Source organism: Abramis brama, assembly GCF_963993115.1.
Source record: "Abramis brama genome assembly, chromosome: 1".
Classification (NCBI taxonomy): Eukaryota; Metazoa; Chordata; class Actinopteri; order Cypriniformes; family Leuciscidae; genus Abramis; species Abramis brama.
Genome location: NC_139963.1, coordinates 54,742,025 through 54,768,567, shown reverse-complemented (window position 1 = coordinate 54,768,567; position 26,543 = coordinate 54,742,025). Strand labels below are relative to the sequence as shown.

At 38.8% G+C, this 26,543-nt stretch overlaps 1 protein-coding gene across 1 annotated transcript; it reads right to left on the bottom strand.

The window, feature by feature from the left end:
* Window positions 1-738: 738 nt before the first annotated feature.
* Window positions 739-26,282, bottom strand: LOC311067197 (galactose-specific lectin nattectin-like). Its single transcript, XM_084088891.1, has 6 exons — window positions 26,097-26,282; window positions 25,680-25,715; window positions 16,874-16,953; window positions 16,463-16,594; window positions 1,003-1,111; window positions 739-893 (listed from the first exon to the last, which is right to left on the bottom strand). Exons 1-6 carry the CDS (start codon window positions 26,152-26,154, stop codon window positions 835-837), a joined length of 474 nt encoding a protein of 157 aa, XP_083945017.1. The 5' UTR covers window positions 26,155-26,282; the 3' UTR covers window positions 739-834.
* Between the last annotated feature and the right edge of the window lie 261 nt (window positions 26,283-26,543).

Here is a 26,543-nt window from a genome sequence, read left to right as displayed (position 1 = left end):
ACCCAGTCCGTGCACACCTGTCGGGCCTAACCCTGGCCTAAGCATCGTTTCAAAGAATAGTACAACGGCGAGCGCGTCGAGTATAAACGCCTCGTCCGTTTGGGGAGGTGCGCGCACAGTCTGCGGAGCCGAGCGAAAGTATAAACAAGGCTTGTAACGTCAGGTAAAGCGCACAGGCTCGCAACTGAAGGAATACATATGCCTACAATTCAAATGTCACCGTGGTTTTGGGTGTACGCCAGGTGTACGCTGGAAATTTGGTGTACGCACTTTTGATAAATGAGGGCCATTTTGCTGCCGCTAGGGTGCGTCTAGATTTCTAGGCTAGAAATTTGCAGCATTCGGAAAAATATTATGTAGACTACTTGGTTTTGGAGAAAGTGGAGTGAATACTTGACATTTATTGAAGGTACATGATAATAACCTGGTAGTGAGACACAAAATAAGATTGGCTTTAATATATTTGGTGAGTGTGACTAACTTTTTCAAATGATAATTTTACTTGTTTAATTATTTATTTATTTATTTGTGGGATTTATTCTAGCAATCTCCATGTGTTTTGGGGTTTTGTTTTACTGTTGGTAGCCATTTTAGGATGACAAATTACTTATTCTAACGTGTGTTAGTGTGAAAAGAGAGAGTGTGTGGAGTGATACCCAAATTATAAAATGGTGTTTAACAGGAGTCACTGAGTCATTAACTTATTCACAAAACACAATCAAACAAACACAAATAAACTTCTTTAAAACACATTTATTACCTCCATTGAACATTTCTAAGGGAAGTAAATGAGTCAAAGCTTGTTTCTTCTACATTGATTTTTCTCATGCTGGTTCAGTACACACACACAAACGGCTTCTTATTAGAACATTCTTCATCATGCCAGTTGATATCTGTTGCAAGATAGAACAAAATATTTGTTTTAATCATTTGTGGATTAAGAAAAAACAAGTGTTTTTAGTTTATTTAGATAGTTTATGAGCATTAACAGCAGTAACTTACGTGAGTACATCGCAAGGCAGTGCTGTTTTCCAGCATAGTTACTGGGCTGTCCAGACCCCCATAGTTTATAGTTCATTTGGGTTCCATCACTCCAGAGCCATTCTCCCTCCTGTGAACAGAGTTTGGTTTATGTCCACAGCTTACAAAGCTGAATTTAATCTTTACTCATCTAAAAGATGATTCCTCATGAACCCTAACCGCATCTCCACTTTAAAAATGTCAGAAATCTAAACAGAAATGAATAGAAATTATTTCACAGAAATGGTATCAGTGAAGAACATGTGAAAAATATTTAAAGGGCACCTATCATGGAATTTCGAAATGTACCTTTCATGTAGTGTGTATCATAGATCTAAGTGAACAAAAACATCCTGCAAAGTTTTAAATATGAAAGTGCACCGTATATAAAGTTATTGCTTTTCAAAAGTAAGAGTCGACTCTGAGTCATTTTTATGAATCGTTAGAAGACCGGAGCTTTTTCTCTGACTAGATGACGTCAACTTGTCAAGTTATTTGAATACGATACGCCCACTTATTGCGCTCCAAGACGCCAGTGAAAACGTCATGGCGACGAGACACTGTTCTGAAGTGCGACTCAAAAACAAACTTTTTTCATCTGCACAAGAAGGAGCATTTGTGGCTACCGAGCCTTGTTGTGCTTTGTTCACGCCATTTTGAAGATGATTGCTTTGCTTTTTACCAACTTAAATGCAATCAAACTTGGATTCGCGAGCCGGCTGATATTAAAGGAAGGTTCAGTTCCAAGTATATTTCCATCAGCTTCCTCCGTATCACAACCATAGGATCACAACCTGTAAGTGTTATTAATAATTGTTGCTTTTATGTTTTATGTAGCATGCTTAATAATTATTTTGTTTGTTCTGTAAGCACCGTTTAGCTTCTAGGTCTTCAATGACAGTTGTATTGAGATATGTGAAGTGTTTGTCATTGTTTTCGGAGTTGTCTTAAAGAATAGAGTAATAGCTGGTAGTACTGCATTTTTTATTATTATTATTATTTTTAAAACGTTATGTTTATGTATCGGGCTAGCGCAAACAAAGACTGATTGTGCTTTTACAATATCTCTGGGCTATGCTCACTAACATAACATTAAATTCCTTATCTTATTTTTGATTTTTTACTACAAACTACAAAGCAGTGCACTATAATCATTATTATAACACAATTTAATTGATAAAAGCATCATTGTACGCCGTGTTAAACAATATAAGTATTATCTCTGTAAACACTGCTAACATTTGACTGGGTCATCTGACCAATCACCGCAGATTAGCGTCATGTAAAGGCGGGGTTTTGAAAAGTGATTCACTAAACGAATCATTTGAGAATCGCGGTCAAAACATGTAAAAATAAATGCATATTATAAGAAAACTAAAGTGTTTTTTGTCATTGCATGCATGCAAAACTGTTGTTGGGGACTTCTAAAACAATATTAGGAACATTTTAAATGCCATAATAGGTGCTCTTTAAGTCCGCGTGAACCGGAAGTTGCAAACGACTTTTCTCCAGTGCTGTGACGTATTTCCCAGTGAAAGGGAATATTGAACAGAGGGCAGGGTTTTAGTGTCAGCGCTCCTCCTCTCCATCTCCGCTCATAACAGACTAACCCCCAATTTCCACCAGATGCGTAACGGCTGCGTTACGGCTCCGGCACGGCGGCGGAGTCAATAGGTTTCCATTAAAGTCAATGAGTGTATTTCCACTGAATGCGGTACAGCTGCGTTCCGACTCCGGCGATCCGCAGCCCTCCGGAGCAGATACGCAGAGCTTCTATTTTTGCCGGATGCCGGAGAGCTCCGCAGCACTACAGGGCAGAGTGCGCAGGACAGGAAGTCGATCAAAAAAACAGAACAAAACAAAACAAAATAAAAGATCCGGTTAATTTTCTAAATAAAATACACCGTGATCATGGCGGATCATATTTCCCTACACTACACCTTGAAAACGTCATAATATACCATTCCTCATAACGTTCTGTTTATAGAAACTATATATCGCGCGATCATACGTGAATTAGCGAGATCTCGTGGGTCCTCGTGACGTCAGCTGTCAGTCATGACCGCAGCCGTTCCGCAACAAATCCGGACCTGGTGGGTATTGACGGACGACGGAACACGGAGCTGTCACGCAGCGGAGCCGTTCCGCAGCCGTTACGCATCTGGTGGAAATTGGGGGTAACGGTTTGAGGGGAGTGGTTAAGCGTTTCCCAAACCAATTCCTCAAACCTATGTCATCAGAGAAGGTCCTCCAATGCAAAGGGGAGGGGCATTTTCAGATTTTGATTAAAGATTACGAAGCCAAAACATGTTTTTGTGTGGATTGACTTGCATGGATGAATTGTTCACCACAAAACGATCAATTTAGGCAAACAAAGTAAATATGTTCAATTTTGATTTCATGTGGACTTTAAAGGGTCATTTCACCCGTGGAGACATGAATGTGTATTGAAAGTGGGTCATTTATGTAGAAGAAATGTGAAATTATTTTTGAATTTGGAGCTTTCTAGACTGAGAAAAGCCAGAAAATGTATTTTTGGCTTATGTGGATGAAAGACAACAACTCCCAGAATGCACTTGCTTCGCTGCCCTACAAGGCCACTCTCAAGCCACACCTACCGGTAAGACAGCGCAGTTGAGAACAAAAACATCAAGGCAAGGCTAGGCTACGAGTGAGTCTCCGTGACGAGTTTGCCCAAAATGTCCGGGATTCGGCTTTTGCGTTCTACAGTCGCCATTCATCATGTTTACTGTGGCGAGCAGGACGAGGCTGAGGGGCGCGGGAGAACGGCGCGAGGCCGGTGGCGTGATTACTGACGACGACCGACACCTGTGAGGCACTGTTCTCGTATCTCGCACGGAGGAGCAGGTATTTTCTTAGCAATGGTAAAACACACATCAACCGATCACGCCACCGGCCTTGCGTCTTTCAACCGATCACGCCACCGGCCTCGCGTCTTTCTCCCGCGGCGCTAGCCTCGTCCTGCTCCCTGTATTACTGTGATTACTGATGAGCGCGCCTGTGAGATGCACCGGTCTCATGGGCTATCTCTCACGGAGGTGCGGGTATTTTCTTAGCAATGCTAAAACGCAAATCAACCGATCACTTGTTTAAATTCATGTAAACATTACATTCAGATTCACCAATCGGGGTGAATTCAGTGAGATTGAAACAAAAGGTGAGCATGTAAACAATGGATGGCGACCGCAGAAAGCAAAAGCTGAATCCCGGACATTTTTGTCGATCTCGACGGCCGGACATGTCCGGGAAATAAAGTATGGTAACCCGTACTACTCAGCTTTCTTCGTCCCTGTTTTCTGCAGGTTTCTGCCGTTGAAATCAAACGCACTCGCACTGATCTGTGATAGGTCTGTTAGCGCATTAGGTCCAACCCCCTATGGGCGGGTTTGAAAGGGTGGATCTAGTGCTTGTAGTCTTAACAGAAATCCCCCCCTCTTACACTTCCTCCTACAATGACGCAAAATGACGATTTTTGCATCATTGTAGGAGGAAGTGTAAAGAGGTAAATACAGATTTCTCTCGTCTCGGGGGAAAATGAAAAAATGTTGCATGACCATTCAATAGTATGACTGGGTTTCTAACAATGCAAAGCCTAATGCAAATGGGTGAAGTGTCCCTTTAAGGCAGGGCTAAATTAATATATATATATATATATATATATATATAGTGTGGTGGTGGGCATAGATTAATTTTTTTAATCTAGATTAATCTCACTGTAATCTTGGAATTAATCTAGATTAATCTAGATTAAAATGGCTCATTTGAATTCTGCCGAAGGCATGCAGAATATGTGCGCTACCCAAATAATGACTAAAGGGCACATGTTTCTTAAATACAAAGTGGCATTTAAAAGAACTTGTGAAGAAATGCCAGAGATTTTTTTATTATTATTATTATTTTATTAAAACTAACATAATAAAGTAGGATTTTTTTATTATTATTATTTTAATTTTTTTACTTTGGGCAATGATGGAGCTATAATAGACTCTTCTTATGAGCATATAAAACAAAACAGCTCCTTGGAAAAAATTAAATGTAGCCTAATATTGTAGTAGCCTGGTTATAAACAAAGGTCTATTTTTAGTTCAGATTAACATTTGAGGGCAGAAATTTTATTCATAATGTCAAAATAAATAAAAAATAAAACCAACGTAATGTTACTTGAAAGCAAGCATTATAGCCTACTATTCCTGCCAAACTTCCAAGGTTGCAGTTAGTGTTAGGCTACTACAGTAAATCCATGTTGAATGTTGCAGATCTGTGGACACTGGATAGTTCATTCATGGCATAATGTTTTTTCCTGGCTTCCACGTCAGCGCTGTTTGATCCGTTAATAACGGAGAAATGTGAATGTTTCTCATTACATCTCGCAGCAATGTTATTACTTCTGTGGCGAATTCAAATGATTTATTTACTGGATCTCTTAGCGCTGTGTAGTAGGGGAGAGGCGGGACGATTGAAACGTGAGCCAAAATTGACCAAAAAGACCAAAATTTTACTTAAAATGCCAAGATTCAAACTGCCCAACTAAAGGAAACACGGATCACCACAATGGTGGCCAAACATTTTAAAACATCCAAGCGGGAAGGAAGCCGACCGGAAGTTGAAGTCGGCCGGGTGCCGCCATTGGCTATCGGAACTTCACTTGGGTTAGCATCCCACTGACTTCCATTCATTTTGGCGTCACTTTGACAGTGAATAACTTTACATCTGAGGCGTTTGAAGACTCCATTTGTCCATTATTTATTTCTAAAGAAACACGACAATGTATAAAATGCTCAATTACCTTGTAGCTTATGTTATGGCCCCGTATAAGCAGTTTTTGTAAAAGAAGGCTAACGATTGCGTCATACCCACACGACTCTCTGTCGCACAGTAGAGAGATTACCGTATGGACAGAAGGATAAGCTCGCGTGGAATCGGGGAGACGTGGAGGGAAAATGACAAAGTAATTAATCAGAACACCTACTAAAAGTTTCTCCTGCTGCTATCTCATGGACAGCTCCTACTCACGCTCTCCGTCTCTGTGAGATTCGGAAGGGAATGATTCAGATTTCTCTTGGCACAGCTACTAGAAGACAGACAGGTTGCTCAAGTGGTCCGTGTAACGCTTTGCTCGGTTTGAGTCTGCGCGTCAGGAAAGGAAGTGCTAAGAAATCGCTGAAAATGGGCTTCACTTGTCTCCATTGAGTTCCAATGGGGTCGCTGTGTCCATTTCTTTTACTGTCTATGAAAACATCAACATCTAAACCTCTGTTCATATGACAGAAATAAAGTCAGTCTGGTTAGTAATAAGTGAAGCTGGTAATGCTGTTTGTGGAGTTGTTTAATCCTCCTCTGCTGAGATCTTCACATATTTAATGTCTTCTTTTCTCTTCAGTTGATTTCATCTAAGGCTGTGTCTGAAGTCAGTTGTAGTTCTTGTGTTTCTCTTTCCTTCAGTGATTCTGCTTGTTAACTGCAGGTGTTCATAATTAATGCTCAATCATCACTTAATTAGGGGTGACCCCGAATAGTCGAAGATTCGATGCTTCGATTGGAGGAGCCTGATTCGACTACTGATCTCACGGTCGAATCTTCGCAGAGGTGTTATGAAACGAGGATCATGCCACTTTGGCTATATGAGGGCGCTCAATGTCTGATTTCACATAGAACTAGCTTTTATGTCAATACGTTAATATTCAGCCTATTATGATAATGCTGTAGGCCTATATAAAAATGTGCAAAGAAAGAAGCTTTTAATAAAAATTTTTAACGTGCGTGAATAAATCCAAACACCCCGCGTCCGCGTGACAGATTTAAGTTTCACTTTCAATCCGTGACCGACAGAGGAGCGTCTTGGCGGCAAGGATTTAAATCTTTAACAATGTCTGGGATAAGAAAATATAAAGTGTGTACTGTACATACACCGTCAGAAAGAATATTCTCCAAGGCTGGATTTAGCATCAGGAAAACCATGATCGCACTTCTGCCGGCCAACGTTAACATGTTTCACGCATAGACTGGGTTTCACGTTAGAATGTATTTTATCCGCGCGCAATATTTGAAAAGACTCCAACGGACACAGACGGAGTGAAAGACTGGATTTGTTCTCTCGATCAGGTACAAGTGATTTCAAAACGTTTCAGCCGGTTCTAATTTTATTTTTGGATGCTGTGAACATTTTTAGCTAAAAAGACTGCCTCTCCAGTTTAGCATTTATTGTTGTTTCTGCAGTTAAAAAGACAAAGTTGAAAATTCTGGCTACTATCGTTATTTTAATAATTTCTTTATTTTAATTTTATTTATTGATCTGTCAGAGTTATCTAATCTAACTATTTGTGGCTTGTGTTTTGAATGTTCCCCTGCACTTTAGGCATTTTACACACATTTGCTCCTCATCCTGTTACTTGATTCTGAATTATTTCGTTTTGTATTTTTATTTATTAGAAAGGTAGGCCTATATTCTGTTCTCATTTAATTTAGGAAATTAATTGTTTATTTTTTCGGTGCATCGATGTTGTGCTGTTCACTGCAATAAGAGATGTGTCAAAAAACAACACATGTGACTGTGTAGATAGCATTTTGACACATGTTGTGTAGATTTTCGCACACAATGTGTGTTAAAATGTAACTCTGGATAGAATAGCACTGGGTGGAGGAGAGTTTGTGTTTATGAAAAAAATTATAGGTATATTTTATATAGTATCCCATAAAATGCTCTAAAATAAATAAAGCAATACATTCAAATAAATAAATTAAATCTTAATTCATGAAAACTAAAGAAAATAAAGATCAACGGGTGTTTTTTTGCAGCCAATCACATCATGCCTCTTTTTCAATGTCTTTTTCAAATGCTGCTTTCACTTGTTATTAATAACCAGATTGACTTTATTTCTGTCAGACTCTACAGAAGCTCTTATTGAGAATTAACAGGTTTTGGTGTTGAAGATTTATTGAATGTTTCATTTAAAGTCACCAGAATCGTGATTAGTGTCAGCTTTATTTGGGCTCTTGACCCTTGACTCTTTAACATTAGGTTTCTCTGATTGCTGTAAATGTTTGAGTTATAGCACATTTGAAACAGCAGAAATAATCATGAGAAAAACATGCTCAGATGATAATATTATCATCATGGACATGTAAGATTGTTAAGCTCAGCAAGAGTTTAATATATCAAAGATGAGTGTAATATATAAAAGATCATATTTAAACAGATTAGCATATTGCAATTAGCTTAAAATTTTAAATACACATGTTGAACAGAACCTTACAGACTATGGTATCAAACAGACATCAAGAATCAGCGTATGAATCTCAACAATGGTGACAAGCTAAAAGCTTCATGCCGCAATGCATGCTGGGTGCCACCATAGTACAAATCTCATCCATGACTCCCAGCATGCATTGCGGCATGAAGCTTTTAGCTTGTCACCATTGTTGAGATTCATACGCTGATTCTTGAGGTCTGTGTTTGACTAATTTCTGCTGCAGATGAAAATTTACAGAAAACATTTTTTTATTCTGCACTGCTGGATAGCATGATGTAGTGTCACAAGATCATTATACATAATAGCACATAAATAAATTAAAATAATGTGCACCATCGATATACTCAGAAACTTGACCAGATCAGCACTTGCTGATTATAGCATCATCAAGAAACATCTGATCATATTTTCTCTCACCATAACAAATGTATTTTATTAAGGCGAGACACTACAGGTGAATAGGGTAAAATTTTTAAATAATAGATATCACCATGAAACTTCCTCAGTTGATTACTTCCACAAGTATATAAAAAAAATGTATTACAAGTTTTAGAAATTTGTATGTTTAATTATGCAAATTAGGCATTATCTCATTAAATATGCACAATTTTGCATATATTTTCGGTAGATAGATCTGAACATATGATAAAGCCAGGTGCAAAATTCTTTTTTCATTTTGTTTACACACAAGATGAAAATAAAAACTCAGAGGGATTTCAGGATATATGCTTTCATTACCTAGGGAATCAAAATATACTGTCCATAGCCATAAAAAATAGATTTTAGCCATATTTTTTTTATTAAAATATCACATAAATCAGGCCAGGAATGATTTATTAACAAATCCCTCTGAAAATATCTTCAGAATACTGCTAAGTGTATAACTGGAAAGTTTGGTGTACATAGGTGCTACATAGGCTGAGATGTTTCTACTGGAGAATGACAAAAAACTAATTTTGAGAAAACGGCAGTTAAAGATTTAAATAGCTCTAAATGAGAAATCGGCGTTAGCTTTAAATCCCCCTTTGGACATTCACGATTGGTTACTGATGGAAAGGAAATGCCCATATTTGGGTTACATAGCGTTGTGCAGGAGACTCAGAGCCTCACAAAGATACCGGTCATGACAGACTTCAGTAAACAGACGGAGGCTCACGGCGCTGATCCACTTGTCCGACACGACTGTCGCGTGGTGTCGCGACGCCTCCCCACATTGGTACGTTGATGGGCGTTAACCGCTATGGGCGTGGTTTTGACCGAGCGGGAAATGTAGCGTATTAGAACAGAGGACCTGCGAGAGACTTCCCTCCGTCTCCATATACTCTACTTCTATTGGATAGACGCGTCGCGTTTAACGGACTCCATTTGCATAAAGATGGGCATCGGCCAGCTTTTTGACGCGCAGCATTTTTCCAAATGAAGCGCCGCCTTCCCGGAATGCTTTGCGGGCGCGTCAAAGTCGCTTGACGTCACCCATAGGAATATAGTGGAGCGCGGCGCGACAGAAGTGACGCACGGACAAGTGGATCAGCGCCGTCACGGAGCTCGGCGTGTCGCGTTGTAATGCTAACTTCCTGGTAAATTCGGGAGAAACTTACAGCCGCAAGTAAACAAAATGTAATAAAATAAACATCTTAATGTATATTTTCAACGTTTTCTTTATAGCAGCTTGAAAGAACACATATTGAAGGAGTAAACTAGCCCAAAATCTCAAAACTGACCACTGCATGAAAATCTATGTTTTTGCCTGCCGTGTCTCGCCTTAAATACAGTTAAAGCAGCCAGAGAAACACTAAAAGAAGAGTAAAGGGTCAAGAGCTCAAATAAAGGAGCCATTAATCACGATTCTGGTGACTTCAGTAAAACATTCAATGAAACATCAACATCTAAACCTCAGTTAATTCTCAATAAGAGCTTGTCTATGTAGATTCATGATGTCTAAAACATCCAAATGTTCAAACAAACTCTTTATTAAACGTCACTGGACTACATAAACACAAGTTAACAATACGTTTCAGTGTTCGTCCAAACACTCAGTTGTAAAAACACAGGAAGTGACTCTGGCAAATACACACCGACTACAGTCACATGTGACACATATCTGACACAAGTTGTGTAACTATAACACATTAGTGTGTAAAAGGTTTCAACACACTTCTGTGTAAGAGGAATAACACATTAGTTGTGTTAAAGGAGAAGTTCACTTTCAAAAAAACTTTTGCTGATAATTTACTCACCCCCATGTCATCCAAGATGTCCATGTCTTTCTTTCTTCAGTCGCAAAGAAATTAAGGTTTTTGATGAAAACATTCCAGGATTTCCCCCCATATTATGGACTCCAATGGGATCCAAACGGTAGAAGGTCCAAATGACAGTTTAAGTGCAGCTTCAAAGGGCTTTAAACGATACCAGACGATGAATAAGGGTCTTATCTAGCGAAACGATCGGTCATTTCCAAAATAAATAAAAAAGTTTAAGTTTTATAAGCACAAATGTTCGCCTTGCTCTGTTCTGTGATGCGCGTTCGTGACGTCACGTAATACGCAATTACGTTGAAAAGGTCACGCTTGAAAAATTTCTGTCCTGAAGAAAATGTTCTTTTTGGCTTTTTAATATTAAAACACCCAGGATACGCACACGAAATGGGCATTTTAAACGATAAACTGACACAAATACATTTGAAAATGTGTATATGGTCCTCCTTCCGCACATTTGTAAACACGTCAAGCGTGACCTTTTCAACGTAATTGCGTATTACGTGACGTCACGAACGCGCATCACAGAACAGAGCAAGGCGAGTGTTTGTGCTTATAAAACTTAAACTTTTTTATTTATTTTGGAAATGACCGATCGTTTCGCTAGATAAGACCCTTATTCATCGTCTGGTATCGTTTAAAGCCCTTTGAAGCTGCACTTAAACTGTCATTTGGACCTTGTACCGTTTGGGTCCCAATAGAATCCATTACATGGGGGGAAATCCTGGAATGTTTTCATCAAAAACCTTAATTTCTTTGCGACTGAAGAAAGAAAGACATGGACATCTTGGATGACATGGGGGTGAGTAAATTATCAGCAAAAGTTTTTTTGAAAGTGAACTTCTCCTTTAAAGGTAATACAAAATGTGTAGTCCTTATAAACACAGAGATGTGTTAAGAATCGACACAGGTTGTGTGTTAAATTTGACACAACATGTGTTGTCCCTGAGCACACACACTACATGTGTTAAAATCTACACAACATGTGTTAAAATCTACACAACATGTGTTGTCCCTTAGCACACACACTACATGTGTTAAAATCTACACAACATGTGTTAAAATCTACACAACATGTGTTGTCCCTGAGCACACACACTACATGTGTTAAAATCTACACAACATGTGTTAAAATCTACACAACATGTGTTAAAATCTACACAACATGTGTTAAAATCTACACAACATGTGTTGTCCCTGAGCACACACACTACATGTGTTAAAATCTACACAACATGTGTTAAAATCTACACAACATGTGTTAAAATCTACACAACATGTGTTGTCCCTGAGCACACACACTACATGTGTTAAAATCTACACAACATGTGTCATTTTTAACACATCTCTTTTTAGAGGTTGTGTTGTTTTCAACTCATCATTTTATAAGAGCGCACCGACACTCACCATCACTGTGAATGGTATGCAGTGTTTGCTATGTTCTCAAACAAACAGGCCAGTGGAAATAAAAGTTATTAATATACAATATTTTGTCAGTTTTTACATTTTAATTTAATTAAATTCAAAGTGCAAACTCTGTTAACTGTGATCTCTTCATGAACTTTTGTCAAAAGCAGCATTATCAATTAGGGGTTGAAGCGTGAATAACTGAATAATGTCCAGTACAGTGAGTCTGTCAGTCATTGAGCTTGAAACATTGTGTTGTACTTTGTGTGCACATGCATTCTGTACTCGTCTATTGATTAAACGGTTAATATTGTTGCATCTGGCCCTTTCGCTTTATTTTTTCAAATGACACAATTTGTGTGTTAAAATGACTTACACATTTATTGTGTTAAATTTGACACAACATGTGTAGTCCCTGAACACACTCACCACATGTGTTAAAATTTGACACATGATGTGTCATTTTTAACACATCTCTTTTTGCAGTGTAGGCTGGCCTGTTCGCACAGGTAATTTAGCCAATTTAATTTGATTTGCATGTGAAATGCAAATCTGCAGTGTGGCCTTTCTGGAGTCATTTATGTTATTTCTTAGTTTTATGGATCAAAAATGTTTTTATACATTTTCTTCTATATCTTTTTGTGATTTTCTGTATGATTTTCTGTACATTTCATTGAAACGTTAAAGCCCCGCCCCCATACACATGATTCGACTATTAGTCAATTATAGGCAAGACATAACGATTCTGATTCGACTATGAAAATCCATAGTCGGGGACAGCCCTACACTCAATTAATCACTTAATTATCTCATTAACTTTAACACCGCTTTAGTGTTACTTTAACACTCAGTACAGTGGGACGATATTTGCTCTGAGCAGTGTTGATTTAACACTGGGGATTTTGCTGTGTAAGAGAACACATATGTGAGATGTTAATCACAAAAAAATTAAAAATCTATCTGTAACCTTATCTTAGAAAACAACATTTATCTGAAAAATGTTTCAAATGTCCCGGCTCTCCCCTAACAGTGTTGCTTGATCAAGATCGGCTTGCGCTGCTTTGGTCCAAACTGATAAACAATGGTCCATCAACCACACAATAACGAGTAGCTCAGTTTCGTTCCGCTTACATTACGTTTGCCATTTGATGTCGGACAATTGTCTCTTACATTATGAGCGCGCTTGCCACTGTAAGAATTGATAAATTAAGGAATTCCAGGCAGTCTGTTTTTGGGGGTGACCAGGCCATGAGAGGACAAAAGGACCTCTCTGGAGATTAGCATTTGAACTGACTCTCATGCACCATCGAGACGGAAGTCTCACCCCCGAGTCATCCTAATCTACATCTCTTTCCCTCTCCCCTCACCCCTCTCTCATGCTCAGACGATCACCTGATTTCACCCAAGAAAATGTATAGTTTAATGTGAATGATTATCACAGAGTATTTTCATGTTTGGTATCGTTTTAAAATGTCACAGTGCGACTGGTACAATACTCTCATCTCAGAATAAGTAAAACACAAGGTAATAAGGTTTTTAAAGGTTTATGGATAACTAGCATACAAGGAGCAGAGGTGGGTAATCCAGGGGCCAAAGAGTAAAAGTCCTGCCATATGTTTATTCCACCCATAAACTCAGTCAGATGATTTCACTAATCAGTTCTCTCTCCTGTCTGAATTAGCAAATCCAGGTGATTGGAACAAAATACTGAGGAGGACTTTTACTTTCTGAACCTGGACTTTACACCTCTGCATAGCAATGCCACATGTCAGCCAAGAGCAAAGAAATAAACCAGAACTGGACCTTATCGTAGCCAAAATAATCTGTGTATATTAAATATGGAGAAATTTCAGCCACAGCCACAGATGAAATCAACTGAAGAGAAAAGAAGACATTAAATCTGTGAAGATCTCAGCAGAGGAGGATTAAACAACTCCACAAACAGCATTACCAGCTTCACTTATTACTAACCAGACTGACTTTATTTCTGTCTACAGAAGTTTTTATTGAGAATTAACAGAAGTTTAACTCTAACGTGTTTCATTTGAAGTCACCATAACAGTGATTAGTGTTTCCATTAGTTGGGCTCTTAACTCTTATTATACCTTTTGTCTTTTATGGCTGCTGTGACAGTGTGTTGGTCAAACACATTTGCAGCTGCAAAGAAAGCTAAAGTGAAATGAGATCAGGTGATGATGGTTACCTGTTGATGGTTTTATAATCATCATGAAATAACCTGTTTCACTGATGTCTTTTGAATCTAACAATTATGTTATCACATTAATATTTTCACGTCACAAATCCTGTGTTACTGCAGCATTAGATCCAGAAATATAACGATCGGTTTAAATCTTTTAACAAACATGAAATTTAAAAATTAGCTTTTGCTGACACACACAGATATCAACAATCAGCGTATGAATCTCAACAATGGTGACAAGCACAAATATTTAGATAAACAGATAAATTCAGAACATCACTGAAAAGCTACTTATTCACAACAAAACCAACAGCAAAAAATAAAAGCAAATATTTAGAATCAAACAAAATTATAGGTCAATTCAGCTGCATAATTTATTCATGTTGCAATGCATGCTGGGAGTGTTGTACTATGCTGGTACCCAGCATGCATTGCAGCAAAGTACTTTTGATTGTCACCATTGTTGAGATTCATACGCTGATTGTTGATGTCTGTGTGTGTCAGCATAAACTGGCTTTTTCGTGTTCATGTTTGTTAAAGTCTTCTGATTGTTATAATATTGCTGGATCTCATACTGCAGTAACACAGGGTTTGTGTTGTGAAAAAATATTAATGTGATAACATAATTGTTAGATTCAAAAGACATCAGTGAATCAGTCTATTTCATGATGATTATAAATCCATCAACAGGTAATCATCATCACCTGATCTCATTTCACTTTAGCTTTCTTTGCAGCTGCAAATGTGTTTGACAAACACACTGTCACAGCAGCTAAAAAAGACAAAAGGTATAATAAGAGTTTAGAGCCCAACTAATGGAAACACTAATCACTCTTATGGTGATTTCAAATGAAACACATTAGAGTTAAACCCCTGTTAATTCTCAATAAAACTTTTGTAGACGTCTGACAGAAATAAAGTCAGTCTGGTTAGTAATAAGTGAAGCTGGTAATGCTGTTTGTGGAGTTGTTTAATCCTCCTCTGCTGAGATCTTCACAGATTTAATGTCTTCTTTTCTCTTCAGTTGATTTCATCTGTGGCTGTGGCTGAAATTACTCCATATTTAATATACACAGATTATTTTGGCTACGATAAGGTCCAGTTCTGGTTTATTTCTTTACTCTTGGCTGACATGTGGCATTGCTATGCAGAGGTGTAAAGTCCAGGTTCAGAAAGTAAAATTCCTCCTCAGTATTTTGTTCCAATCACCTGGATTTGCTAATTCAGACAGGAGAGAGAGCTAATTAGTGAAATCATCTGACTGAGTTCATGGGTGGAATAAACATATGGCAAGGACTTTTACTCTTTGGCCCTGGATTACCCACCTCTGACAAGGAGGGGTTGGTCTCTCAAGCAAATGGTCACGCACCCCCAAGAGGTGCTACAGTGTACCTCTGAATGCAAATTTCTATTGTTAGCACATGTTTACATGTGAAAGAGGTCTGGCTATTTAATGGAGTACAGCAGGGAGATTGGGGCCTTTTTCTGTACTTCAGATGGCCCGTGAGGCTGAGAGACCGAGATCTCTCAGCCTCATGTATTTCTTAATGTTGGGTTTGCATCTTTTCTTTATTCCGGAGAATTTGATGTTTTGTATCGAAAACCTTTGAATTGATTATGAAATTGGCATGATACATTTACCTGACATAATAAATTGTTACGTGATTATTCCAACTGATCTTGACGTTGTTCATTTAATGGTTAAAAGGAATATTCAAACATTCGCTCACTTTCAGTGAGGCACAGATATTATTAAAACCTTTCATTTATGGAGTCAGATGAAATTAACGAGAGAATACATAACTAAATGTATTATAAATTTAACAAACCAATACGTTGCATGAGTAAGGACCGAACATGTGATAACCTTCCCTGTGTTATTGGTGAACCGGCAATTGGACCAATTTCACGGGCCTTACACCACGCGCGACCCGCCTACATTTGAAGTAACGAAATGTTGGTCGGCAGGAAAAATGGTCCAACGAACCGTTCGGTTTGAAAATGTGTACCGAACACTGAACTGAATCCATGCTAAAATATCAAGGTGAAAGCCATCATAGCTTGCGTAGTATAGACCCAGCTCCCAACCCAACTTTGAGAATAGATTAACGGCGATATTTTTTTTAATCGCCCGATAAGAGTCTCACGTTAACGCAGCACGTTAACGCCGATAACGGCCCACCACTAATAAAAACACATCTACCTTCATGCATTTTGAAAAATGTTTTAATGTAAAATTTGTTTTAATGTAAATGTAACTGTTAATGCCCAGTAGCACAAAAAACATGATAAAAAAAAGAATTGCATACCTGAACAGCATCATGGCCTCCGAGCCAGCTAAAGCCAGACTGTCCGGATCCAATAACCAGTTTCTTTATAAAAGTGTGCTCCCCATCGCTGTGCACAGAGGCAAGGTTCCCATAAACGTGAAAACAGAATTTCTGTAGAGACAGAGACATCAACAAACACCACTATTTATAAAAAATATATATATATATATTTTCCAAAATCTGTGATGCTTTCAAATGTATTATTTTAGCCATGAAGTCTAAAATCTGCCTTTTGAGGCGGGACTACTTTTGTAGAAAAGGTTCTGCTTATACTGTGTGTGTATGTATATATATATATATATATATATATATATATATATATAAATTATTTTCCTGTGATAATTGACTTGCATGATTTTTATGTCATATTAGAAGATGAATGTATTATACCTCGGCATCAATCCACTTGTAAGCGATATTGAAAAACTTGAAGCATCTGCATTCATAGTAAGACCATCCAGCCCGACACACTGTTAAAGGGAAGTTTTGTGTGTTATTACTTTTTATTTCTTTTTTACCATTAATGACCTTTCATGTAATTAAATTAATAATTTTAAGGTACAGTATGTAACTTTTGTCCCTTTACCGGTTAAAACACAAAAAGGCATGCAACATTGTTTTGGTTGTGCTTCAGCTTTGCATGACAGTGCAGATGAAGACGACGCTTCACAATAGATGCTTTACAGTGAACTCTGTTAGACAGTCTGGGCCCTATCTTGCACCCAGCGCAATTGACTTTGTACACGACGCATGTATCATTCCTATTTTGCACCCGACGCACAGCGCTCTTTTCCCTCCACAGAAGCACGTCGCTAAACTAGGGAATGAACTTGCGCTCATTGGGCGGTTCAGCGCAAAAAAGGAGGCGTGTTCCGGCGCAAACGTTCCTTCATGCTATTTTGCAGGTTTAGAAAACAATTGCGCCACTAACCAGGATAAAATAGTTTAAAGTCAGTGGCGCGTTGCGCATGTTATTTATATGCTATTTTAAGGGCGCATGCTTGGCCATAATCAATGTAGCGTGTGCACAACGCGCATACACTTTGATTCTCTCATCTACACAGAAGCAGCAGTTTTAATTTTTGCAAATCATACATTATTACGATAGATAGATAGATAGATAGATAGATAGATAGATAGATAGACAATTTATTATAAAAGCATACATCTAGCTTACACATTTACCCAAATTATCATACGCCTTTTTAACCGAAGTTAATTTGGGTGGGTTTCTCCATCCCCAAACGTCCCTGACTAGAGCGTTGCTCTCCTTGGCTGTGAACCGCTCCTGGCGCGCGCCTGGCAAATCCGCCGTTATGATAGGAATCCGCTTTAGAACAAGCGCGCCTGCTCTTAAAGGGAATGTGAGATGACGCTCTGATTGGTTTATTTCACGTTACGCCCAAACCACACCTATGAATAATGAAGCTCTTCAGACCAACCCATTTTAGATTTGCGCCTGGCGCAAGAGTCATTTATCCCGCCGGGAAACTAGCAACAGCGCCAAGACCCGCCCACAAAGTTACTTGCGCTTTGACACTTGCGTTTCAGATCGTTAAAATAGGGCCCTCTATCTATCAATAAAACACCTTTGATTAATAAAAACACCATCATCTCCACTCCACTTTTTTTTTTTTCAATGGCGGCGCGCGCGAGTGCAGCGGCTCTTTGCTCTCCAAGTTGGTGTTGTATTTTGTTTATTTGGTCGCTGCTACAGATAGATATGTATCAGTCAACAAACTTCTACAGTCGTCAGGACTTAATAAACATTGGCGTTGCCCAAAGTAGGGCAATTATGTCATCTTTTCATCGGACTCACAACATACCCGACTCCATTACTAGAGAGCCGGGCTCTCAGTGGATTGTTATCCCAGGAAAGCGACGCAGACGACGGCATGAGAGAAAACAGAAGCGGGGCTGCAGAGCGGGTCTTGGTGTCAGATTATGGAAAGACCCACACAGACCATCGATCCCCAGCCTCTTCCTCTCAAATGCCAGGTCTGTTGTCCATAAGGTCGGCGATCTGGAGCTACTTTTAGCCACAAATAATTCAATACGGAATTGCAACGCTATGATAATCACCGAAACCTGGCTTACCTCTTTGATCCCCGATACTGCCGTCGAGTTGAATGACAGGACGCTACACAGACAGGACAGATCCAGAGACGCCGGTAAGAAAAGAGGAGGGGGGCTGTGTGTTTATGTGAATGAAAACTGGTGCGAGCAGAGCCGCGTTATAGACAGTCACTGTTCCCGTGATCTGGAGTCTCTATCAGTGTTATGCAGACCCTTCTATTTACCACGAGAGCTAACTGTAGTAATTGTGACAGCCGTCTATATTCCACCGGATGCAAATGTTAGCTCGTCTTTGGCTCACCTTTACCAAACCATCAGTAATTTGCAGAAATCTTACCCGGACGGAGTCCATGTGATTGCGGGTGATTTTAATCGGGCATGCTTAAAGTCAGTGCTCCCCAAATTCAATCAATGTGTGAATTGCGCTACCAGGGGAAATAACACTCTTGACCATGTCTACTGTAACTTAAAGCATGCCTACAGGGCAGTGTCCCTTCCTCACCTGGGGCTCTCAGATCACCTCTCTCTGCTCCTCCTCCCTGTCTACATCCCTCTTAGAAGGATAACAAAGCCATGTATTAAAACCATTACAACATGGCCAGAGGGGGCACTGTCACAACTTCAAGACTGCTTCTCAAGCACTGAATGGTCCCTTTTTGAACAAGGAGATCTTCAGGAGTATACAGAAACAGTACTTTTTTATATAAAAACCTGCATTGACAATGTGACTGTAAATAAACGCATTAGGGTATTTTCTAACCAGAAGCCATGGATGACTTCAGAAGTATACAAACTTCTCAAAGCACGGGACTGGGCCTTCAGGTCAGGGGATATAGCCAGGGTTCGAAATGAGGGGGGTCTGGGGGGGTCCCGGACCCTCCATAAGTCATTAGGGACCCCCCATAAGAATTTATTTTTGGATTTTGGGGGGTCCCCGACAAATATATTTTAACATTAAAAATGATTGTGAAAATTATAGGTCTTTAGTGACGTTTTATATTTATAACAGTAATTAATTTATTTCCTAGCGCGAGACAGCAATCAGGGCAGCTATTAGCCGAGTGAGTTCTAGCGTCACAGATTGTTGTTGTGGTGCTCCCGCAGACACGCACTGTAGCTGAACGCGGCAAAACGAAACCTCACAAAGAGTGAAATCCTGAATGAAAATCCTGTAAGTGCTTCGATTATGTTTATCTTCATAATTGCTTATAGTAAAATATTAGGAGTTCGAGTTCCTATATCAAAAGTTGCATTAACTAGATATCCAGTGTAATGATTAGAAGAGTACGTTTGTCAACGTTTCTTGTTAGCTGTAACGTTATCTGCCAGCTAACAGCAGACTATGGAAGCTTGTTTCCGCCACAGAGTGAAAAATAAACAAGGTAACGTTAATTGCGACTTTTTAATCTCACAATTCTGACTTTTTATCTCAGAATTACGTGATATAAAGTCGCAATTGCAGGTTATAAAGTCAGAATTGCGTGATATAAAGTCGCAGTTGTGTGTTATTAAGTCAAAATTCCGTGTTATAAAGTCAAAATTATGAGATATAAACTCGCAATTGCGAGGAATATAACTTACTTGAAATTCTGACTTTTTTTTCTCAGAATTGCATGTTTATATCTCGCAATTGCGACTTTATATCACGTAATTCTGAGATAAAAAGTCATAATTGCATGATATAAAGTCGCAATAGCGTGTTATAAAGTCAGAATTGCGAGATATAAACTATTCTGAGGTTAAACCAAAAAAAAAAAGAAAAAAAAAAGTCTTTTTAATTAGATTTTAAAGAATTTTTAATAATTTAATAATTAAATTTTAGGGGACCCCCCAAGAGTCCTAAGTCATTTCGAACCCTGGATATAGCCCTATATTCCACTGCTAGGACTGATCTGAAGAGGGGAATTAGGACCGCTAAACGGGCCTATAAAGAGAAAATTGAGAACTATGTCTTGGATAATGACCCGAGACGAGTGTGGAAGGGGTTACAACATCTCACTTACTATCAGGGCAGAAAGAAAATAGTAAAAACAACAAATGGCACCCTCCTGGCAGAAGAACTTAACAACTTCTTTGCCCGTTTTGAGACCAGGAGCTCATTTAACTTACCCCCATCTGTGGTCACTGACATGCCTGTTCTCACAGTCCAACAGCATCCCACATAGCAACATTGTGTCGGCCCAGATCCGGCCCACATCTGGCACACATGGAAAGATGATCTGGCCCACATGCAGCATGGAATTACGGCACTTGAGTGGGCCGCTCCTGTTTGCCAGATCTGGGCCACAAGTAGGCCATAGCAATGCCACATCTCAGCCAAGAGCAAAGAAATAAACCACAACTGGACCTTATCTGAGCCACAACATCTGTGTATATTAAATATGGAGTCATCTCAGCCTTAATAAGCCTGTTAACAAGCAGAATCACTGAAGGAAAGAAGAGAACAGAAAAAGAGACGAGCAGAAACACAAGAACTACAACTGACTTCAGCCACAGTCTAAGATGAAATCAACTGAAGAGAAAAGAAGACATTAAATCTGTGAAGATCTCAGCAGAGGAGGATTAAACAACTCCACAAACAGCATTACCAGCTTCACTTATTACTAACCAGACTGACTTTATTTCTGTCAGACGTCTACAGAAGTTTTATTGAGAATTAACAGAGGTTTAACTCTAATGTGTTTCATTTGAAGTCACCATAATAGTGAATAGTGTTTCCATTAGTTGGGCTCTTAACTCTTATTATATATTTTTGTCTTCTTTGGCTGTTGTGACAGTGTGTTTGTTAAACACATTTGCAGCAGCAAAGAAAGCTAAAGTGAAATGAGATCAGGTGATGATGGTTACCTGTTGATGGATTTATAATCATCATTAAAAAAACCTGTTTCACTGATGTCTTTGGAGTCTAACAATTGTGTTATTCCATTAATATCTTCCCACCACAAACCCTGTGTTACTGCAGCGTGATGTCCAGCAATATTATAACAATCAGTTAGAATACTTAAACAAACATGAGCACGAATCATTACTGTTCGATGACAAACACAGACATCAATAATCAACGTATGAATCTCAACAATGGTGACAATCAAAAGTACCTTGCTGCAATGCATGCTGGGTACCATCATTGTACAAAACTCCCAGCATGCATTGCAACATGAATAAATTATGCAGCTGAATTGTCCTATTATTTTGTTTAATTCTAAATATGTGCTTTTATTTTTTTTTGCTGTTGTTTTTGTTGTGACATTTAGTAGCTTTTCAGTGATGTTGTGAATTCTGTTTATCTAAAAAAATATATATTGTCACCCTTGTTGAGATTCATGTGCTGATTTTTGATATCTCTGTGTGTCACCATGGACTTACTTTGCATTCTCATGTTTGTTAAAATCTTCTAACTGACTGTTATAATATTGCTGGACCTCACGCTGCAGTAATGCAGGGTTTGTGATGAGAATATATTAATGGTACAACACAATTGTTAGATTCAGATTACCTCAGTGATTCAGGCTATTTCATGATGATTATAAAACCATCAACAAGTAACCATCATCAACTGATTTCATTTCACTTTAGCTTTCTTTGCTGCTATAAATGTGTTTTACAAACACACTGTCACAGCAGCCAAAGAAGACAAAAGATTTAATAAGAGTTAAGAGCCCAACTAATGGAAGCACTAACCACTGTTATGGTGACTTCAAATGAAACACATTAGAGTTAAACTCTGTTAATTCTCAATAAAACTTGTGTAGACGTCTGACAGAAATAAAGTCAGTCTGGTTAGTAATAAGTGAAGCTGGTAATGCTGTTTGTGGAGTTGTTTAATCCTCCTCTGCTGAGATCTTCACAGATTTAATGTCTTCTTTTCTCTTCAGTTGATTTCATCTTAGACTGTGTCTGAAGTCAGTTGTAGTTCTTGTGTTTCTGCTCGTCTCTTTTTCTGTTCTCTTCTTTCTTTCAGTGATTCTGCTTGTTAACAGGCTTATTAAGGCTGAGATGACTTCATATTTAATATACACAGACTTTGTGGCTCAGATAAGATCCAGTTCTGGTTTATTTATTTGCTCTTGGCTGAGATGTGGCATTGCTATGGCCTGCTTGTGGCCCAGATTTGGCAAACAGGAGCGGCCCACTCAAGTGCCGTAATTCCACGCTGCATGTGGGCCAGATCATCTTTCCACGTGTGCCAGATGTGGGCCGGATCTGGGCCGACACAATGTTGCTATGTGGGATGAAGTGAGACAGGTTTTTAAAGGAGACATATCATGCTTTTAAATTGTTCCTTTTTACATATAAATCATACATTTGTAGTCTATATAAAGCGGAACTGCAATGCTTGGGTCTGAATTCCTCATTATTATAGCTCCACAAGCCTCTTTTTTACCCCTTTTCTGATGTGCGTCTCTGAGCAACCCGTTTTACTGCGGTCTCTTTAAATAATATTGAGACACTTCATACCCCGCTCCCTCTCCAGGTTGCAGAGGTTCAACTCCACCCCGTTCGGCCATTTTTGTAGTCTGATAGCAGAGATAGGATTATCTAGCGGCACAGAAACTTTTTATTCACACGTTATTAACAAAATGTCAACAACGGAAGACTTGTCCAGCCAGCCTTACATGTTCGAGCCAGAGTCGGAGCTGGAGTGAGATGAAAATGAAGACGACGAACCTGCAGAAGAACAACGTCTTCATATGGATGTATTGCAATGGTATGTTACTGTATTTACACATGAAACTTTGGTCTTCCGACCTTTTACCACCGTGTCGATTTATTTTGATTAATATGTGCGAGGGAGAGAGAGCAAGGCAGCGTCTTTTGGAGACGGTGAAGTCATGTTTACATTTTCGCCTGGCTCCGAGAGATAAAGAGAGCGCCCGCGCGACCTGGTATTTCTCTCTCTCTCTCTCTTTGCTCGTTCTTTCAGTCAAACATGCGGCAGTTCAAACATGCGGCAGTTTATCTACATTAGACGGTGTAATGAAGCGTGTGGGTTACTACATCCAACAACCGAACATTTTAACTTACCCTCTCGTAACTTCTGCACCCTTTAGCTTGGATTACAAAATTGCAGCGAGAAATAATAATGGCGGATTGCTGGAAGTGTTGGGTCGGAAGTCAATGTCCTTATTTGGCAGTTCCACTGCAAATACTGTGACGTATTAGTTCGAAAAACGTCATAGATAACAGAAAAATCTGAACCGGTTGAAAAATATGACCAAAACAGAATATAAAGATATCAACGATGCACCTGAAGAGAATAATTTAATCTTTTCTGTACTTCTAAACACTCCAAATATACAACAAAATGCATTTAAGGGCTAAAAAAGTGCATTTAGCCTTATATGTCACCTTTAAAGCAGTGAATCCCAGGAAGGCGGCTGGCCCTGATGGGGTACCCGGGAAGGTACTCAGAGCATGTTGTAATGAACTCTCTGCTGTTTTTACCACCATTTTCAACTTATCTCTCGCTCAGGCCATTGTCCCCTCCTCTCTGAAATCAGCAACTATTATCCCTATCCCCAAGAATTCAGCATCAAACAGCCTTGCAGACTACAGACCTGTGGCCCTCACTCCTCTCATAATGAAGTGCTTTGAGAGACTGGTACTCAAACATGTGCAACCCTGTCTACCTCACTCCTTGGATAATCATCAGTTTGCATACAAGCCTAATAGATCCACAGATGATGCTTTATCCATTACTCTCCATACTGCCCTGAGCCATCTTGAACAGAGAAACAGCTACATCAGGATGCTTTTCGTGGATTATACCTCCGCCTTTAATACAATTATCCCCGACATTCTGATAAATAAACTGTTGACTCTCAGCCTTCCTCCACCGATCTGCAGCTGGATAAAGGACTTTTTGTCAAATCGCCCACAGACTGTCAGAATTGGCCCCCACCTCTCCTCCACCATCACACTTAGCACCGGCTCACCTCAGGGCTGTGTGCTGAGCCCTCTCCTTTATTCACTGTACACCTTTGACTGTTTACCAACGTTTCCAACCAATTCCATCATAAAGTTCGCAGATGACACTACTGTGGTAGGACTTATAACGGGCGGGGATGAGTCCGCCTACAGACAAGAAGTACAGAATCTGTCTGAGTGGTGCTCTGCCAATAACCTAATCCTAAACATTGCAAAAACAAAAGAACTCATAATAGACTTTAGAAGATGTAACACACACCATCAACCCCTCTTCATACATGCCTTTTGCACTGCGATTACTGTTTTAATTTGATTTTATTCTGTTTTTATTTTGTTTTATTTATATGTTCTTTAATGTATTGTAATGACTATTATTGTATTTATTGTACACACCAAATGGAGAGCACTCTCAATTTCGTTGTATTGTAAAGTACAATGACAATAAAGGCATTCAATTCAATTCAATTCACTTTTACAACACTTCAAATCCCTCGGTTCTCTCCATCTCATAACGCTGATGTTGATTCTTGTTTTATTACGAGTTCTGTCGCGTTCTCTTTTCTCCTCTGTTCGGTGTTTGTTTAAAACGGGTTTTTGCTGCGCCATCTTTTCCTTTCTTGCTCATGTGAAAGCTAACCCCTGCCACTCACACACCAGACACATGGCAAAGTAGCCGGAGCAACTTTTCTCTATTTACGTATATGACGAGACACGCACGGGCGAGTGATGTATGTACGAAATTCCCCATGAAAACCATTCCGACAGGTCTAAAATATAAACACTTATAACAGGCTTACCATAGTGAATCAGTGAATCATGTTTTGTAAGAAGGATTGATGATGTATTGACTCAAAACTTAAAATTGTATAAAAGCTACATAGTGTACCTTAAATAAACAAACATTGTTTAACATTGTTTTTAATAGAGAAACATCATGATGTGAAAAGACATTTAAGATTTTGCACTAATCAAATAAGTATTTTTTAGTTTTTGTTTACATTAATCATGCAAACCTGTTTTTCAGTCAAATTTTCTTGTTTCCAAGATGCTCTTTAGGACATTTTTAAAGCATGCTGGAGAACATGATCATCAGGTATCACACACACTTGTTAAGATAGAGAAATGCAAAGGTTTTGGACTTTTGGACTGTATACACACTGACAAGAGAAGTAGAAGACAAGAGAAGCCTTACCGCTACAAGCTTTATGTTCAACAGGTTTTGCTTCCACTTAAAAAGAAAGAAATAGTACATTTTTAAAACAGAACTGCTAATAGCAGCAGCAGTAGTAGTGGCACTGCTATTCTACTACTACTACTACTAATAATAATAAATATACTACAGATTTAACATGGGTATTTGTTGTTGTTTTTTTTTATTGTCAACAATAAAAATATACAATACATTAATATGAATCAACTTTAGCTGATATAATTGTTGTTGTTTTATTGTCTAAATATTATCATAATAATTAAGAAACAATCTCAGGTTAACTTTAGTGCACATACTGTATTAGATCATTCTTCTGATTAGTCATTACAGAGTCCCAGGTGTGCTACAATTCATGTTAAAATAACAGTAATGATGTGAAACGTTGAATAATGCTCTTACCTGAAGCATCCAAAGCTATGAGAAGACAGAGAGACAGGTAGACAGTCCAGACCGCCATTGTTCCTCAAAGAATACTGAAACAGAAATATTCAGAATGAATTATTACAAAGTTTTGTATTTTTGTGACACAAACCAGTCCAGTAGATCAATAACAACGTCTGGATATTGCGTTGTAGAGCAGAGCCCTGGTTTATCTTTATATACTGGAGGGGAGTGTGTTTATCAGCATCATCCATCACATGCTCATGTTCTCACTTCCTGTACAAACAATGTTTTTGTATAGTTTGTGCTTAAGCCACTTCTGTTATAATAGCATTTTTGTTTTATGTGTGTTTAATACAGAATAAATGTTTATTATTCATCTACTCAGTAGTGTAATTTTGTAATTGCATTAGTGTGCATGTTTTATGTACATGGTTTATACATTTCTCACACTCTTCATAAGAT